Genomic DNA, 14,846 nt, shown 5'->3' on the forward strand with positions numbered 1-14,846 from the left:
AAAGACTTAACGCAGCTCAAAATGTCAGTAGGGCCAGTGCTGAGGAACCCTGAATTTAGATCCTTGCTCATGGCATAGATTCATGAACCTTATCAACAACCAAAGTGCATCAGCTTCCCAACCATCTTTTCTTAGAACATTTTGTTCTAAGGACTTTTCCTTATTTTGCTCCTAATATTTGTGCAAACATCAGGAATCACTCTTCTCTCTTTTTTAGTTTATTTGACCAAGTATCAGAGACTAGCTCCATGCTCATTTCCCCCTCATCTCTCACTGTTGCCCTGTTTCCTTTCTACCTAGGCTTTCTTTTCTTTCTTTTTGTTTTTGTTTTTGTTTTTTTAAAGATTTATTTATTTGAGAAGGGGAGTGTGGGCACATGCATGAGTGGGGGGAGGAGCAAAGAGAGAGGGAGAGAAATCTCAAGCAGACTCCCTGTTGAGTCAGGAGCCCAACACATGAGCTTGAGCTCATGGCCCTAAACTCATGACCTGAGCTAAAATCAAGTCAGAGGCTTAACCGACTAAGCCACCCAAATACCCCTAAATAATTCTATTAGAATTTTAATATTTATTAGAATAATTAATTCTAAAATAATTATTTTTCTTTCTACCTAAGTAATGACTTTATTACCATTGAACATGATCCAATCTATTTCAGAAATATTATGTCTATAATTACATGAATAATAAAAGTGTGTTCCATACTCAGTTTCTCTTTTTTTATTTATTTATATGAGAGAGTGAGCATGGGAGGGGAGAGGTCAGAGGGAGAAGCAGACTCCCCGCCGAGCAGGGAGCCCGGCACGGGACTCCATCCCAGGACTCTAGGATCATGACCTGAGCCGAAGGCAGTTGCTTAACCAACTGAGCCACCCAGGCGCCCCCATATTCCGTTTCAAACTGAGTTTCTTAAAATTATTTACAACTGTATTGTAGTACTTAAAAGTCTTATAAGTAATTTAATAAATATAGATGTATACACATACATATGTATATATAACATTGGATGAATATATATTAGCTTGTTAAACAAAATTTGCTCTTTACAAAGTGATTATGGTTAATATTTTTTTCTTTCTGCTTGTATTTTCTACAGTCCATACAGTATTTAATATACTGGTTTTTTTGCATTGACCATATTGGTTTTAATTTTAAATGACATTGCTTCAATAATATTGTTGGTACCTAGTAAAACAAATGCTAGTTTGAAATTGGTACATAGAAGTAACCCAGACATACATATAAGCATAAACACATATGGCTCCTCACACCCTGACAAACATGCACATTGTGTGCCCATACTCTGATGTTCCAGTGGTTTAAATTGGAAGGATATAGAGGAGTTGTTACAGTCTTTACATTCTGTTGATGTTCTTCATTTTGGATAGGGGAAGACTCTTTGGAGGAATTAAGCATACTGTGATACACCTGTACTATATACACCTGCCATGGTTTTTACTGAAGAATTTCAAATAGGCTGTTAAATAGCAAAAGTTATTAGGGGTCCAAGAGCATTGTTAGGCAAGGTCTGAGAAGTAACTGGTATCAGGAATTCAGTTTCAGTGGCACCTGGCTGGCTCAGTCGATAGAGCATGCAACTTTTGATCTCAGAGTTGTGAGTTCAAGCCCCATGCTAGGTGTAGTGATTACGTTAAAAACAAAAAATCTTTAAAAAAAAAATCAGTTTTATATTTCCAGGTCTTAATAAGGAGGTTTTGCAAATTGAATCATTAAAACATTCCCTTAGAAATTAGTCATGTAAAGGAATGTAGTCTTTTGTATAAAGGATAGCTATCTTCATGTTTTTCTTTAAAAATTTCTTTAGTTAGGGGCGCCTGGGTGGCTCAGTGGGTTGAGCCACTGCCTTTGGCTCAGGTCATGATCTCAGGGTCCTGGGATCGAGTCCCGCATTGGGCGCTCTGCTCAGCAGGGAGCCTGCTTCCCTCTCTCTCTCTCTCTCTCTCTCTGCCTGCCTCTCCATCTACTTGTGATCTCTCTCTGTCAAATGAATAAATAAAATCTTTTAAAAAATAATTCTTTAGTTAGAAATCTTTATATTTTATTTTGGGTTTTTCTTAAAGTTAGGTGTTTTCAATAGAGTTAATGTGCAAGCTGCCTTCATTCTGTTACTTTCTTACTTGCAGGATATTGTATCTTGTTTCTGCTGTAAAACCTTAAAAAATAAAAACAATTTCATACATATACAGATGGTCATTTAATATACTGGACAGTAAAACACATTTTATTCCTTCTTTAAATACTTTTACAAAAAGTCTTAGTTATTATAGATTTAGTAGAGATTTTGCAGTGGATGGAAAATCAGGTAGAGGAGATTATCCAAATCTAAGTGATCTCTGGTGTGTTGATCTAGATAAAGGGAAGCTTAATTAGGAGGTCTTTTATGGTGAATGTAGACTGAGATTTGCTCTCCCATGTAGGAACCTTGTTTCATCATATTGCGTAGCATTGCATCTAGTTTAACTCGAGATTCATGCAAACAAACACAAGCAAGTTTAGAGTTTAAAATAAATTGGATCTGATCTAAAATGTGACACTGTATGTTAACCATACTGGAATTAAAATGAAAAAAGCAAGGAAGAATTAGATGTCTGTGAGCAGCAGTTGTAATGGAAACTAAAACAGCCCTTGTTATTCGTATATTTTCAGATTCAGTGCAAGGCATAGCATCTCTAATAACTTTGATACGGGAAATGTTTAGAGACTAGTGAAAATTTTAGGACTGTTTTTAAGCCTGGGTGCAAGGCTGAATTAATAATCTAGATCTAATGCTTTGCTTTTTTTGTTTATTTAAGATTTATTTATATTTTTTTTTATTTATTTGAGAGAGAGAGTGTGTGTGTGCACACAGGCAGGAGAAGGGGCAGAGGGGAAGCAGACTCCCTGCTGAGGCGGAGAGCGTGACATGGGCTCTGTATCCCAGCTAGGCAGATCGTGATGTGAGCCAAGAGTCGAATGCTTAACCAGCTGAGCCTCTAGATCTAATGCTTTTTAAACAAAGAAAGCTTATATTAAAGTTGGAAGCCTAATTATCTTTCTTATAAATATGCTTATATTTTCTTTCCATAAATTCATTCAGCATGTTCTGTGTACATGGGTTTTGACTCCTGATATGAAACTGTTGGTGGTTATATTCCAGACGCATCATGTGAAAACATTTTAATTATAGAGCAGTGTTTATTACTGAAGGAAGAATATTTAACTGTAGAGTTAAAATTGTATAGGCCTCTTTCACTGAGTAAGTTTTATGTCTCTTTCCATACAGTTGTTAATTTGAATGACAGAAGCTGGGAGACTGATTTGCTAAAGTTTTTCTCCTATTAATAGCAAATTGGCACAACCTAAAAATATTTGATAAGAAAATAAATATGGGAAGTACAAACTAAAATCTGCAGCTTTTTTTTTTTTTTTTTAATTTATTTATTTGTCATAGAGAGAGAAGCGAGAGCAAGCACAGGCAGACAGAGTGGCAGGCAGAGGCAGAGGGAGAAGCAGGCTCCCCACCAAGCAAGGAGCCCAATGTGGGACTCCATCCCAGGACGCCGGGATCATGACCTGAGCCGAAGGCAGCCACTTAACCAACTGAGCCACCCAGGCATTCCTAAAATCTGCAGCTTTTAAAGGATTACTTTTATTAGAGGAACGGAGCAATTATAATTAACTGGATAATCGGATTTAGGGAGGTTTTTAATTGATAATGTCAAAATGATTTTGAAGACTTGCAGTTCTCTTTCATTTAAATGTCTATGCCTTCATAATGAAGTGAAAAGTTCTTGATAATTTCCGTCTGTCTGTGAAAACAGTTTTCCATATAATTTAATGAGATCTGGCCTTTTAAGTATAAGAGCAAGGAGAAAGAAGGAAATTTCCTGCAGTTAATTTCCCCCTTTTTCTTTTATCTCTTTATAGGACTTATGGTTTTTCCAAAACCACTAACTGCATTGGAATATTCATTCACTGTGTCTGATCCAGAGTCCTATCAAGGGTACATTGAAGACCTTAGGAAGTTTCTAAAACGTAAGTATGTTTTCTTAGAGTAAGGTAAAAGATTTTAGTTATTAGAGAAACTATATAATAGTGTTTACTTTTAGAAACATCTTTCTTAGAGTCTGTTTTACCTTTTTTCCCCCGCTCCTGTTATATACAGTCCACTGAGAGGACTTGCAGGTAGATTTTAAATGAGTTGTGAGAATATTCTAACTTATGGAAAGACATAGGGGTCTAAGCCTAATGGGGGTTGATTTGACTTCTCTGTCCTATAATATGTGCATGAATAAGTCTGTTGAGACAAAAACATATTTATATCTGCATTAAAAAGTATTTAAAGCAAAACTAAATTATACAAAATAGTAACTCTTAAGTGTTTGGATCTTTTGGATTCAGTGTACTTGTGGAGGGGGAAAGGAATGGTATTTTTCATTTTCAAATACTTACCCACTGTGGATTTTGGAGTTAGCAGTCTGTAATGCTTTCTAATAGACATCCCAGCCCAGTTTTTCCTTGTTTAACTTAACTCCGTGGTATTAACAGGCACATGAATAATTATCCCATGTGCTGGCCTGTTGGTTCCTGATCACCTCACCTCTTCCTCAGGGCACAGGGATCTGCATTCATTTTTAGAACACATAGGACCCCACTGCCAAAATGACTGATTGTGGCTTTCCTGACACAGCCTTCGAGTTCGCCTGTTTAACTTTCCCTCAATATTCTTCTACCTCATTGGGACTTCCACCTCACTGACTCTTTTATTTTATCCCAGCCCCTTCTCCCTAACTTCCCTTTATACCAAGGTTATTAATTCCATGGTTTTTCATTTCATTTTTAGTTTTGCCAGTACTCTAAAATCCCTTACCTGTCAGTCTGTCATAAAAGGCACGTGGATGAACCTGTGTAATTCTCCTAGATGAAACCATATAATTCCTGGATAAAGCCTGTTCTTTGAGCCTGTCCCCGAGCAGGCTGATGAAGACTTTTCTCAGGACTAGGCAGCACTATGAATACTTTACCACCTCCCTCAAGTGGACCAACTCTGCTACCTGGCAGTCCCACTGAATTTCTCTGGATAATTCTCTGAAGGGATTATTTCCAACCTCTACTTAACCTCTAACCCATTACCTTTTCCCCTATAACTCACTTCATATAACCTGCCTCCGCCTTAAAGAAATAATGGAAGTACTCAAATGGGAATTCCACCAGTTTTCCCATTACCAGTAAAACAGACCTACAGTTACAGCCGTTTTGTCTGTGATATTTCTCCTGCTTTGATGCCCTTCCTCACATTTTTTTAAAAGATTTTATTTATTTAATTGACAGATATCACAAGTAGGCAGGGTGGTGGGCGGGGGGAGCAGGCTCCCCGCTGAGCAGAGAGCCGGATGTGGGGCTCCATCCCAGGACCCTGAGATCATGACCTGAGCAGAAGGCAGAGGCTTAACCCACTAAGCCACCCAGGCGCCCTGCCCTTCCTCACATTTAAGGCCACCTGCCCAGTCCTGGTTTTTGGATCTTCCTCTTTCCGTGCCTTGGATTCATTTTTTACTATTCCTTCTCCTATATATTTAGCCTCACTTTATTGGATCCTTCGCATCAGCATGCAGAAGTCCTCAACTTCCTCTTATCTGAAGTCAAAAACCTCTTGATCCTACACCATCCACTTGGCTGTCTTTCTAAATCTCTTTCCCTTGATAGTTTGTTAAGGATATCTTTGTCTAAATATAATCCGTGGTTTAAAAATCAAACAGTAAAGAAAGGTCTATAATGAAAACCATTTCCCATCCTACTTCTTTTTAGCTGCAGTTGTATTAATTTACTCAACACATATTTTTTGGCAGGCCTTGTTTGTGTCAAGCACTTTTTTAAGTTCTGTCAGTGAAGACAAGGAAAATGTGTTCATGAAGTTTGTAGTTGAGTGGCATGGGAAGGTGATGAGTGCTGTGGAGGAACAGGAGGCAGAGATGGGAAGGTTTACAGTTTCAAACAGGGTGGTCTAGGAAGGCCTCATGGAAGGGAACCTTTGAGGAAGGATCTGAAGGTGAGGAAAGTAGCCTGAGGAAGCTAGAGGGGCCTGGATAGAGTAAGCCAGGGTAAGAGCTGAAGGAGATCAAGGTCAGGGAAATAAAGGAGGACTAGGTTGTATAGGTCTTCAGAAGCCGTTCTTTAAAGTTGTATGGTTTTTACACTGACCTAGTTGGAGGTTTTTAAGCAGGAAATGTCATCTGACTCGAATTTTTAAAGGATTACTCAGGCTGCTTTTTTGAGACTTTGGGGGGAAACCAGGAAGCTAGCTAGGAAGCCATTCCACTATTCCAGGGGAGTAGAATGGTGGCATGGCAAGAGAGGAAGCAGTGGAGGTTGTGAGTTCTGGAGGTTGTGGATTCTGGATACATGTTCAGTGGGAAAGAACTTCATGATTTTGAACTTTCTTACAGTATTTTTTTTTCTATGTCGCTGAATATTATATACTTTCATTCTGGTTCTTGATTTATCACTTGTATACATCATCTTTACTTCCTGTCACGGCAGATGAGGATTTACCTCACGTGCCTCAGACCCTCCCGCCCACAACCCATTTCAATAATTGGATTACTAGTTGAATTTTTAGTTTTGTTATTGGTCACCTTTTTATACTTAGACTTTATGTCTTACTCTGTCATCTGTAGACACTCTTCTGACTTCCCTTATTTGTACACTGTCATCTCAGGTATCCTTTAGAGTCCCCCCTTTTTGGGAAAACTCCTTAGAGCCTTTCCTCTCCTGCTATAGTCTGTATTGATAACCGTTTAGGCCTTTATCCAGCTGTCATTTTGAGACTCCTTTTTTTTTTTTTTTTTTTTTTTTAAAGATTTTATTTATTTACTTGACAGACAGAGATCACAAGTAGGCAGAGAGAGAGGAGGAAGCAGGCTCCCTGCTGAGCAGAGAGAGCCCGATGCGGGGCTCGATCCCAGGACCCTGAGATCATGACCTGAGCCGAAGGCAGCGGCTTAACCCACTGAGCCACCCAGGCGCCCTTGAGACTCCTTTTTATCACTTTAGTTGGATCCACTGTTTCTTGGCTCCTGCCTTCTTTTTTCATAATTCACTGCCTAACGGAATATATTTATTTCAATATATTTATTTCAAGTAACTTCATAAGAAAAGAGCCATGAAATAAAAATTTTGAGTCCTTTCATTTCTGAAAATGACCTAATTCTGCATTTATAGGTGATAGTTTAGTTGTATATAGAATTAATTCCTTTGTATTTGCCTTTTTCTCCTCTGCAGGGCTGGTTTTTTATTGTTTCTAAATGTATTTCCTTTGGGTTCTAAAATTTGGTTTGGTTTCAGTTTCTAAAATATCACTTTAGTGGTGCCTGTGTGGCTCAGTTATTAAGTGTGTACCTTCAACTCAGGTCATGATCCCAGGGTCCTGGGATAGAGCCCCACGTTGGGCTTCCCTGCCTGTGGGAAGCGTGATTCTCCCTCTCTCACTCCCCCTGCTTGTGTTCTTAATAAATACTGCTTGAGCCTTCTGTCAAATAAAAATCTTTAAAAAAATAAAATATCACTTTACTGAGAACTTGTTGGGGATCTTTCAGGATGAAGGCTTAGTAGGTTCTCTAGTTAAAGGAAATTATTTTCTGTTAGTACTTTGATAATTTCCTCAGCTCAATTTTCTGGTTCTTTCTAGAATTATTCTGTTAGTTGGGTCTTGGATCTCTTGTTTTTCTCTCACTTTCCGTTTTACTATATTATGTTTTCTGGAGGATTTACTTTTAACTCTTTAACCTTCAACACCTCCCTCCCCCCCTTTAACTTTTGAGTTGTCATTGCTGAATTTTAGAAAGGCCTTTCTTATGTTAAAAAGATTAAAAGATACATGGCCTTTCCCCCCCAGTGGATACTGTTTAAAATTTAAAGTTTTATTTTGTTCAAATTAACCTTTTTCCTTTCAGGTCTTCCCTTTCCCTTTCCTTTTCTCAGATGTATAGGGCTCTTTGGTTATGCTGTCTGGCATCAGTGATCTTTGTCCCATCATGCCTTGGACTTGCAGGGAGGGAGTTCTTCATAATCAAACCATTCATTTTTGTATTGAAGTGGAACGTGGCAGAATACAAAAATGGTCACGATAAACTGACCTGTACCAAAAGGCGTATGCAGTCAAAGCCCTTAGGGGAGATTGGTGAAGCCTCAGAATATTTCTTGCAAAATGATCTTTATGATTGTGCCACCAAAGTCAAGAAGGAAGTGATGAATGTTGTGTGGTACCTAGTGTGTTGTAGAAGTTTAGCCCTATCTTCCAAATATTTGAATCCTTCTTTTGAATGAGTACATAATTATAATTATATCCTAATTTTTTATAGAACATGAAACCAAATATTTTTTTGAATTTTTTTTTTTCCAAAGTAAAGATCTACATTTTCTTGTAAACACATTTACTTTGAAATTTTTGTTCCTTTTGGTTGAATTCACTTTAGGTGGCCTTTCTCTGGTACCAGCTGTACCCACACAGCAATAGTTCTCATAGAGGTACTGCTGCAGCATATCTTAACTATTTTTGCGTTTCTTTCATTCAGTAAACACATTCGTTGAGGGCAGGGACCACACCAGGCTTGCTCACTGTTGTGCCACTCTTGCCTAACACTGTGCCATTGTGGAGCGAACAGCCAAAAACTCATTGTGTATCTCTCCCTCTCTTCTCTTTCCCATCTCCTGGTTGGGACCATTTAACTCTAGCACTTGAGTTTATCTAAGATGTTACCTGTTTCTGCTAAAAACACCCTAAGTTAACGTTAACTCACAGGCACTTCTTGACGCCCAGCTTTGTTGCAGTCCCTGCAAAATAGACTGCCTCTGCACTGTGTATCCTCAGGACCTTGAGTAATGATTGATAGATTGAATGCCTGTTTTCCCCATTATACTGTAGAATCCATCAGGGAAGCCTCAGTGCCTTTTTATGTTCTCACCACTGTCTTTTTTTTTTTTTTTTTTAATGGGATTATAGTTGACGTATAATGTAACATTAGTTTCAAGTATACAACATAGTGATCTGACAAGTTTATAGGTTGTCACCACTATCTTTCTGGCCAGGAGCATAGGAGGCTTTCAGGTAAAGCTTTAGCCATGTCTGGCGCCACCTAATGGTGACAAAAGAGTTTGCGTCCTTGTTGAATGCAGTAAACCTCAGAACTATTAAAAGTTAAAGGAACAAACTTAACATTTTTCCCCCAGAATAATGTGGTAATCAGTTTTGCTGTTTTTGTCGTTGAAGAGTGTAGTCCAAAAGATGATGTGTTTCTGGCTGTGTTGAAGATCTGTTTCTGGCTGATCTGTGTGTACATATATGTTTCCTTTTCAGCTTACAATTTAGAAGAACAGAAGAACCTCACAGCCTGTCCCGATGGAGCACTTAATGAACAGAAGGGTCCAGTTTATGGTGCATGTCAGTTTCCTCTTACTTTACTTCAGGAGTGCAGTGGTGTGGATGATCCAGAGTTTGGCTACTCCAAAGGAAATCCTTGTGTTCTTGTGAAAATGAACAGAGTATGTACATATTTTGCAGCTATTGCTTTTTTCTAGCACCCTCGGTACAGACGGTCATGAGCTGTGCTGGTGAGTGTGGCAGGGGACTGCATCCCAGTGTAGTTCGTTCCCAAGTCATCACATGGGTAAGGATCCTTACTGCTGTTGATATTATTTAGGTTGCCATAAAACTTCTCTTTTGGGAGGAATGTTTACTTTACAGGCATTTGCATGTAAAATGCATATAAATTCAAAACATAAAAAGTTCCTCCCACAAAACAGATGGATGTGTGTTGCCATGCAGAGTTAGATATATCTGCTGCATACATGAAAGTAGCCTCGTGACATAGAACTGAATAGTGCTGGGTCTTAAAATGTGATTCAACAGACAGATGTGAGATAGTAAGGGTAAGGTTCCATGGAAGCCTTATGGAAACATATGTTGAGGGTTTTAACTAATACTATTTCATGAAAACCACTTTTATGCTTCTGCAGTTCTTACTGTTAGTATTAAAGGTTTCTGTTTGGTTCTTGTTTTAAGGGTAGTAAAGTGCAATGCTATGTTTTACTCAATTTTTTGGTAACAGATTTATTTTTCTAAATTGCCCCAGTACAGTAATAAGACACCTGATGGTAAGATTATATTGAAAAGTCCATTCTAATCCTCTAAAATAAAATTAAAAGGCAGATGTAACAGCTTTAATACACAGAGTTGGTATTCCTCTCAACCCTTCCCCCGTGGGTCTCTAGCAACAAAACAGGAGGTTCTTTCATATATGTTTGTGATGTTTCAATTAATTTTTCTTTACCGTAGATAATTGGATTAAAACCTCAAGGAGAACCAAGGATAGAATGTACTTCAAAGGTTAGTATTCAAAAAATAACCCAACTTCTGTTCAGCTTTAGTATATCTTAATATTTTAAATGTCAGTGATTTTTAGTCATTTTATCCTGTCCCATTTTCAAAGTCCTCTTTAGTGCCAGTCTTAGAAGAATAAAATCCCACCAAACTTTGGGTGTCTAGCCCTTCTTAATTTGCAAATGGTAATTCAAATAGAAGTGTTTTCCATGTGCATTGATTTCATTTTGTTTACATTTATATCATATTTCATTGATTCTAAGATTCACTTTTTTCTAGCTTAACAAAACTGAAGTGAGTTGGCCTTATAATGGATGGTGTCTTAATAGTGTATCCATAGATTTTTTTTCTTTATTAATAGTACATAAATTGGTGTACATTAGTGGCATCTGAGAGTTCATGAAACATGGTACATTTTCCTTAAGGCAGAGGCAGTGTTTTCTCTCCTGTCCGTACTTTATTTTTTTCCAGAGTGCTATGCAGTTTTCATCTCATAACTTCTTCTGTTTTCTCTCCATGCTGCAAGTGCAACTAAGACAAATATGTAAATGATGGGTAAGAGTTCTGAGGAGAAATTAAATTTAAATTAAATTTAAGTTCTAAATTTAATTTATTGTGCAAAATTTAGCATTCCAACCCTAAATCTGTGTCAAAGTATACCTTACTTGAAATGTTACATTGAAATCACTTCTAAAGTTGTTGGTGGAGACAACTGTACTTCTTTTAGCCTTGAAAGGACTTCTTATGTAGGCAGAAACTTTTTTTTCAGTTATTCTCAAATTCGTTCATGCATCAGAATGACTTGGAGAGCTTGTTGGGTACCATTCCTGAAGTCTCTGACTCAGTAGTTCTGAGGGAGGCCCAAATTTTGCGTTATTTTTAACTAAAGTTTCCAGGTGTTGGTGATGCTGATGGTCTTTTACTTATACTTTGAGAGCTCCTACTTTAGAGTATCTTTAATAATTCCTTTTGAATATTTAGAGTAGAATAAAAAGCCAGGAAATCTATGGTTTCTTATCTGTGTTAAAGTATACATGTGTGAACCAAAGGCAGGCAGTTCACTTTACCTTATACCAATCAGCTCAGCCAATATGTTACTTAAAACCAGAAGCTGCATCTAAGCTGAGCTTTTCTTGATAAACAGATCCTTCTGAAAATCTAAGCACATACTCTCTTAAGATAAGAAAACGTTATGGCTACAAGGTACATTCAGAAAAAGGAACTCTTTATTAACCTCCTCCCTCCTTGCTTGCTAGTCTTTCCAATAGAAAGTTCTGGAGACTTAGGTACTAGTAGACTTCAGCCAGGTAGAAGTGGTAATTTCATGACAGTGTACCTGCGTGCAGGAGCTTTTGCCTTTGCATGTGAGCAGACTGTATAGATGACTAGTGGCTCTGTGGAGCCAACACTACTGAGAGAGGAAAACATATTTTGGCCAGAAAGGCAAAAGCTGTAAACTCCTAAGATTTCAATTTTGTAAATGTTTGGCCAGTATAAACAACTCCATGTAACTGTTTTAAGTGGATCTTTTTCTGTTCTGTATCTTTTGCTTCTGGAATAGTTGACAGAAATGGTAATGCAAAATCCTGGTTAATGACTCAAATTTCACTTTGTTGTCCCATTTTGAAGATACATGTGAAGTATATAAAATAACCAAAGTAGATGGGGATTTTTAGTTGTGGAATAGGTTTGGTTTTAGAAAGTTTGTTAAAGGGTGCCTGGGTGGCTCAGTGAGTTAAGCCTCCAGCTCAGGTCATGATCTCAGGGTCCTGGGATTGAGCCCCGCATCGGGCTCTCTGCTCAGCAGGGAGCCTGCTTCCCCCGCCCTCCTGCCTATCTCTCTGCCTACTTGTGATCTCTGTCAAATAAATAAATAAAATCTTTTTTTAAAAAAATCTTAAAAAAAAGAAAACTGTTTTAAAAGATGGTTCCTGTCAAAAATGGAATATTCAATTTCGGTCTTTTTCAACATTTTATTTTTCTATAAAAGGCAATCCTGGGGCGCCTGGGTGGCTCAGTGGGTTAAGCCACTGCCTTCGGCTCAGGTCATGATCTCAGGGTCCTGGGATCGAGTCCCACATCAGGCTCTCTGCTCCACAGGGAGCCTGCTTCCTCCTCTCTCTCTCTGCCTGCCTCTCTGCCTACTTGTGATCTCTCTCTGTCAAATAAAAAAATAAAATCTTTAAAAAAAAATAAATAAATAAATAAATAAATAAAAAAAGGCAATCCTGTTCATTTAGGAATATATAGAAAAATACAGAAGGAAAAAAAATTGGCAAATGCTACCCAGAGGTCAAATACGGCTTAGAAAACATTTGGTTTGTGTTCAGGTCTTTTAAGGGTGGTGTGTAGAAGAAAATACACTCATTTCAAAACTTTTTATTTTGTGGGGCGCCTGGGTGGCTCAGTGAGTTAAAGCCTCTGCCTTCGGCTCGGGTCATGATCCCAAGGTTCTGGGATCAAGCCCCCCTGCATCAGGCTCTCTGCTCAGCAGGGAACCTGCTTCCCTTCCTCTCTCTCTCTCTGCCTGCCTTTCTGCCTACTTGTGACCTCTGTCTTTCAAATAAATAAATAATCTTTTAAAAAAAAAACCCACACAACACTTTATTTTGTTCTCAGTGGAACTTAGTGCCCGTTAATAGACTCTTAGACTTAGTTGCTCCTACTTTCCAAGATGATATCATTCATATACTTAGAGACTAGGATACTTGTGCTTCACCCTGAAGTATCGTTTTTCAGATATGCAGTTAAGTATTTCGTAAAGTACAAGTAAAAGCTTGCCAACATGCTTTTGGTACAAATCAAGAGAACAGTTAAGAATTGGTCACACCTGAGTGATCTTAACTGAGCCTCAGTTCCTCTCTTGGTAATTGATCCTGCCCACAGAAGGGTGTTGAGCTTAAAAGAAGTTAACTGGGGTGTTTGGCTGGAAATAACAGCTCAGTGAAATGTAAATCCACCAGAAAACCTCCTTTACATGTTGGGGACCATCTCTGTTTCTGTGAATTAAGCTCATGTATTAAAAGAAAATTGGTTAAACAAAAGCAACACAGAAAGGCACATATCACAGTGATTGTAGAAGAGTACAAACGTGGGGTGGTGTTTGAAAATGTTTCTACAATTTCTCTTAGCTTTGTTAGCTCCTATTCTTTCCACCTACCTTCGACCTGGATCATGAGAGTTTTCCTGTTCTGTGGAATATCGTCACTCTGTGCATTGTGCTTTCGTCCTGCTGTGTCACTTGTCTGTCATATGTGCAGAGTAGGACTTCTCCTTAGAGGAGATTCTTAGTTTTGCTGTGTGCTTTTAAAAATAAAAATTAGTGCATTTAAATCTAGAATTCAATCGCTTCTCGGCCTTTTGGCTAAGATCAAGTGTAAATCTAGAATTGAAGCATTTATTAATGTTTTAATTCATGCTTAGTAAACATCCATTGATCTTAGTCATTGATTGTCATCTCCTCAGTGTGTGTTAAAGTTAGTTATTAAAAGTAGTCCTATTCAGAATGCATTACCTGAGAATTCTGTTTATCAAGAACAAGTTGGATTATGGATGATTAATTTGTATATTTGTCACATTTATCAGTTTTTTTAAATACATGGAATATAATGCCAGTAAATTTGATTACTTTGATTTGCATGTGCTCATAAATTTAAGAGTATTTAAATTGGTTAAGAAGAGTTTTGCTTAGAGTAACTTAAATTTTTCCTAATAGTTTTTGGCAGTTGCATCATAATTTCCCCTTCTGGTTACCATTATGGTTACTAATCACAGGAAACTTTTGCTGCCTCCCAGGCCTGAATCCTACATACTACAGTGTGGCAGCCATTGTTTATAGTCTGGAAGCACAGTATTTTAAATCATTTCAGCAATACATTGGTCCCATACAGATTGCTTTCTGCTGTCAGTGGCTGGAGAACTGTCATTTGGTAGTTGGAAGACAGATAAGATTTTTAGACGGTACATGATCAGATCTGGCTGTAAGTTAGAAAGGACTCCCCTGGAAAAGCTTGTAGTCTATATCAGGAATTCTAAGAAGAGTCAGGATAGTTTGTGTCAAAGGATTTAAACCAAGATTAACACATCTGTTCTCAAAAATATAATTAATGAAGTTGGAACATCATTGTAGAATACCATACTGTTCATAATTGATATTGCCTTAATACATATCTTTAAGTTGTTTTTATGACCTAAAAAGAGGTTTCTCTTGTTTTCTACTTTAGAGTGAAAACACAGCAGCTCTATCAACTTATCCACCCAAAGGAACTATAGATTTAAAATATTTTCCATATTACGGGAAAAAACTGCATGTAAGTACTTCAAGTTTGTAAGGTCATGACTCATGGTTGGGGAATTGGCATATCTGTATTAAAATGTCACTTATCTAGGGTAGGCAGACACATGCCCTGTGTAACTCGCGCATCCTCTAGTCTGGTCTTCAAATATAAATGGTGATGCCAAGTAGAGAT

At 37.9% G+C, this 14,846-nt stretch overlaps 1 protein-coding gene across 1 annotated transcript in view; it reads left to right on the forward strand.

Moving 5' to 3' along the window:
- The window catches only part of ATP1B3 (ATPase Na+/K+ transporting subunit beta 3), a 45,972-nt gene that overhangs the window by 28,550 nt on the left and 2,576 nt on the right, over positions 1 to 14,846 (forward strand). Inside the window, exons 3-6 of the mRNA XM_082712827.1 lie at positions 3,927 to 4,034; positions 9,355 to 9,539; positions 10,333 to 10,383; positions 14,601 to 14,687. Coding sequence (XP_082568953.1) covers positions 3,927 to 4,034; positions 9,355 to 9,539; positions 10,333 to 10,383; positions 14,601 to 14,687 — 431 coding nt within the window. The remainder of the gene's footprint in view (positions 1 to 3,926; positions 4,035 to 9,354; positions 9,540 to 10,332; positions 10,384 to 14,600; positions 14,688 to 14,846) is intronic.

This window comes from Mustela nivalis (assembly GCF_964662115.1).
Source record: "Mustela nivalis genome assembly, chromosome: 1".
NCBI classification, from domain to species: domain Eukaryota; kingdom Metazoa; phylum Chordata; class Mammalia; order Carnivora; family Mustelidae; genus Mustela; species Mustela nivalis.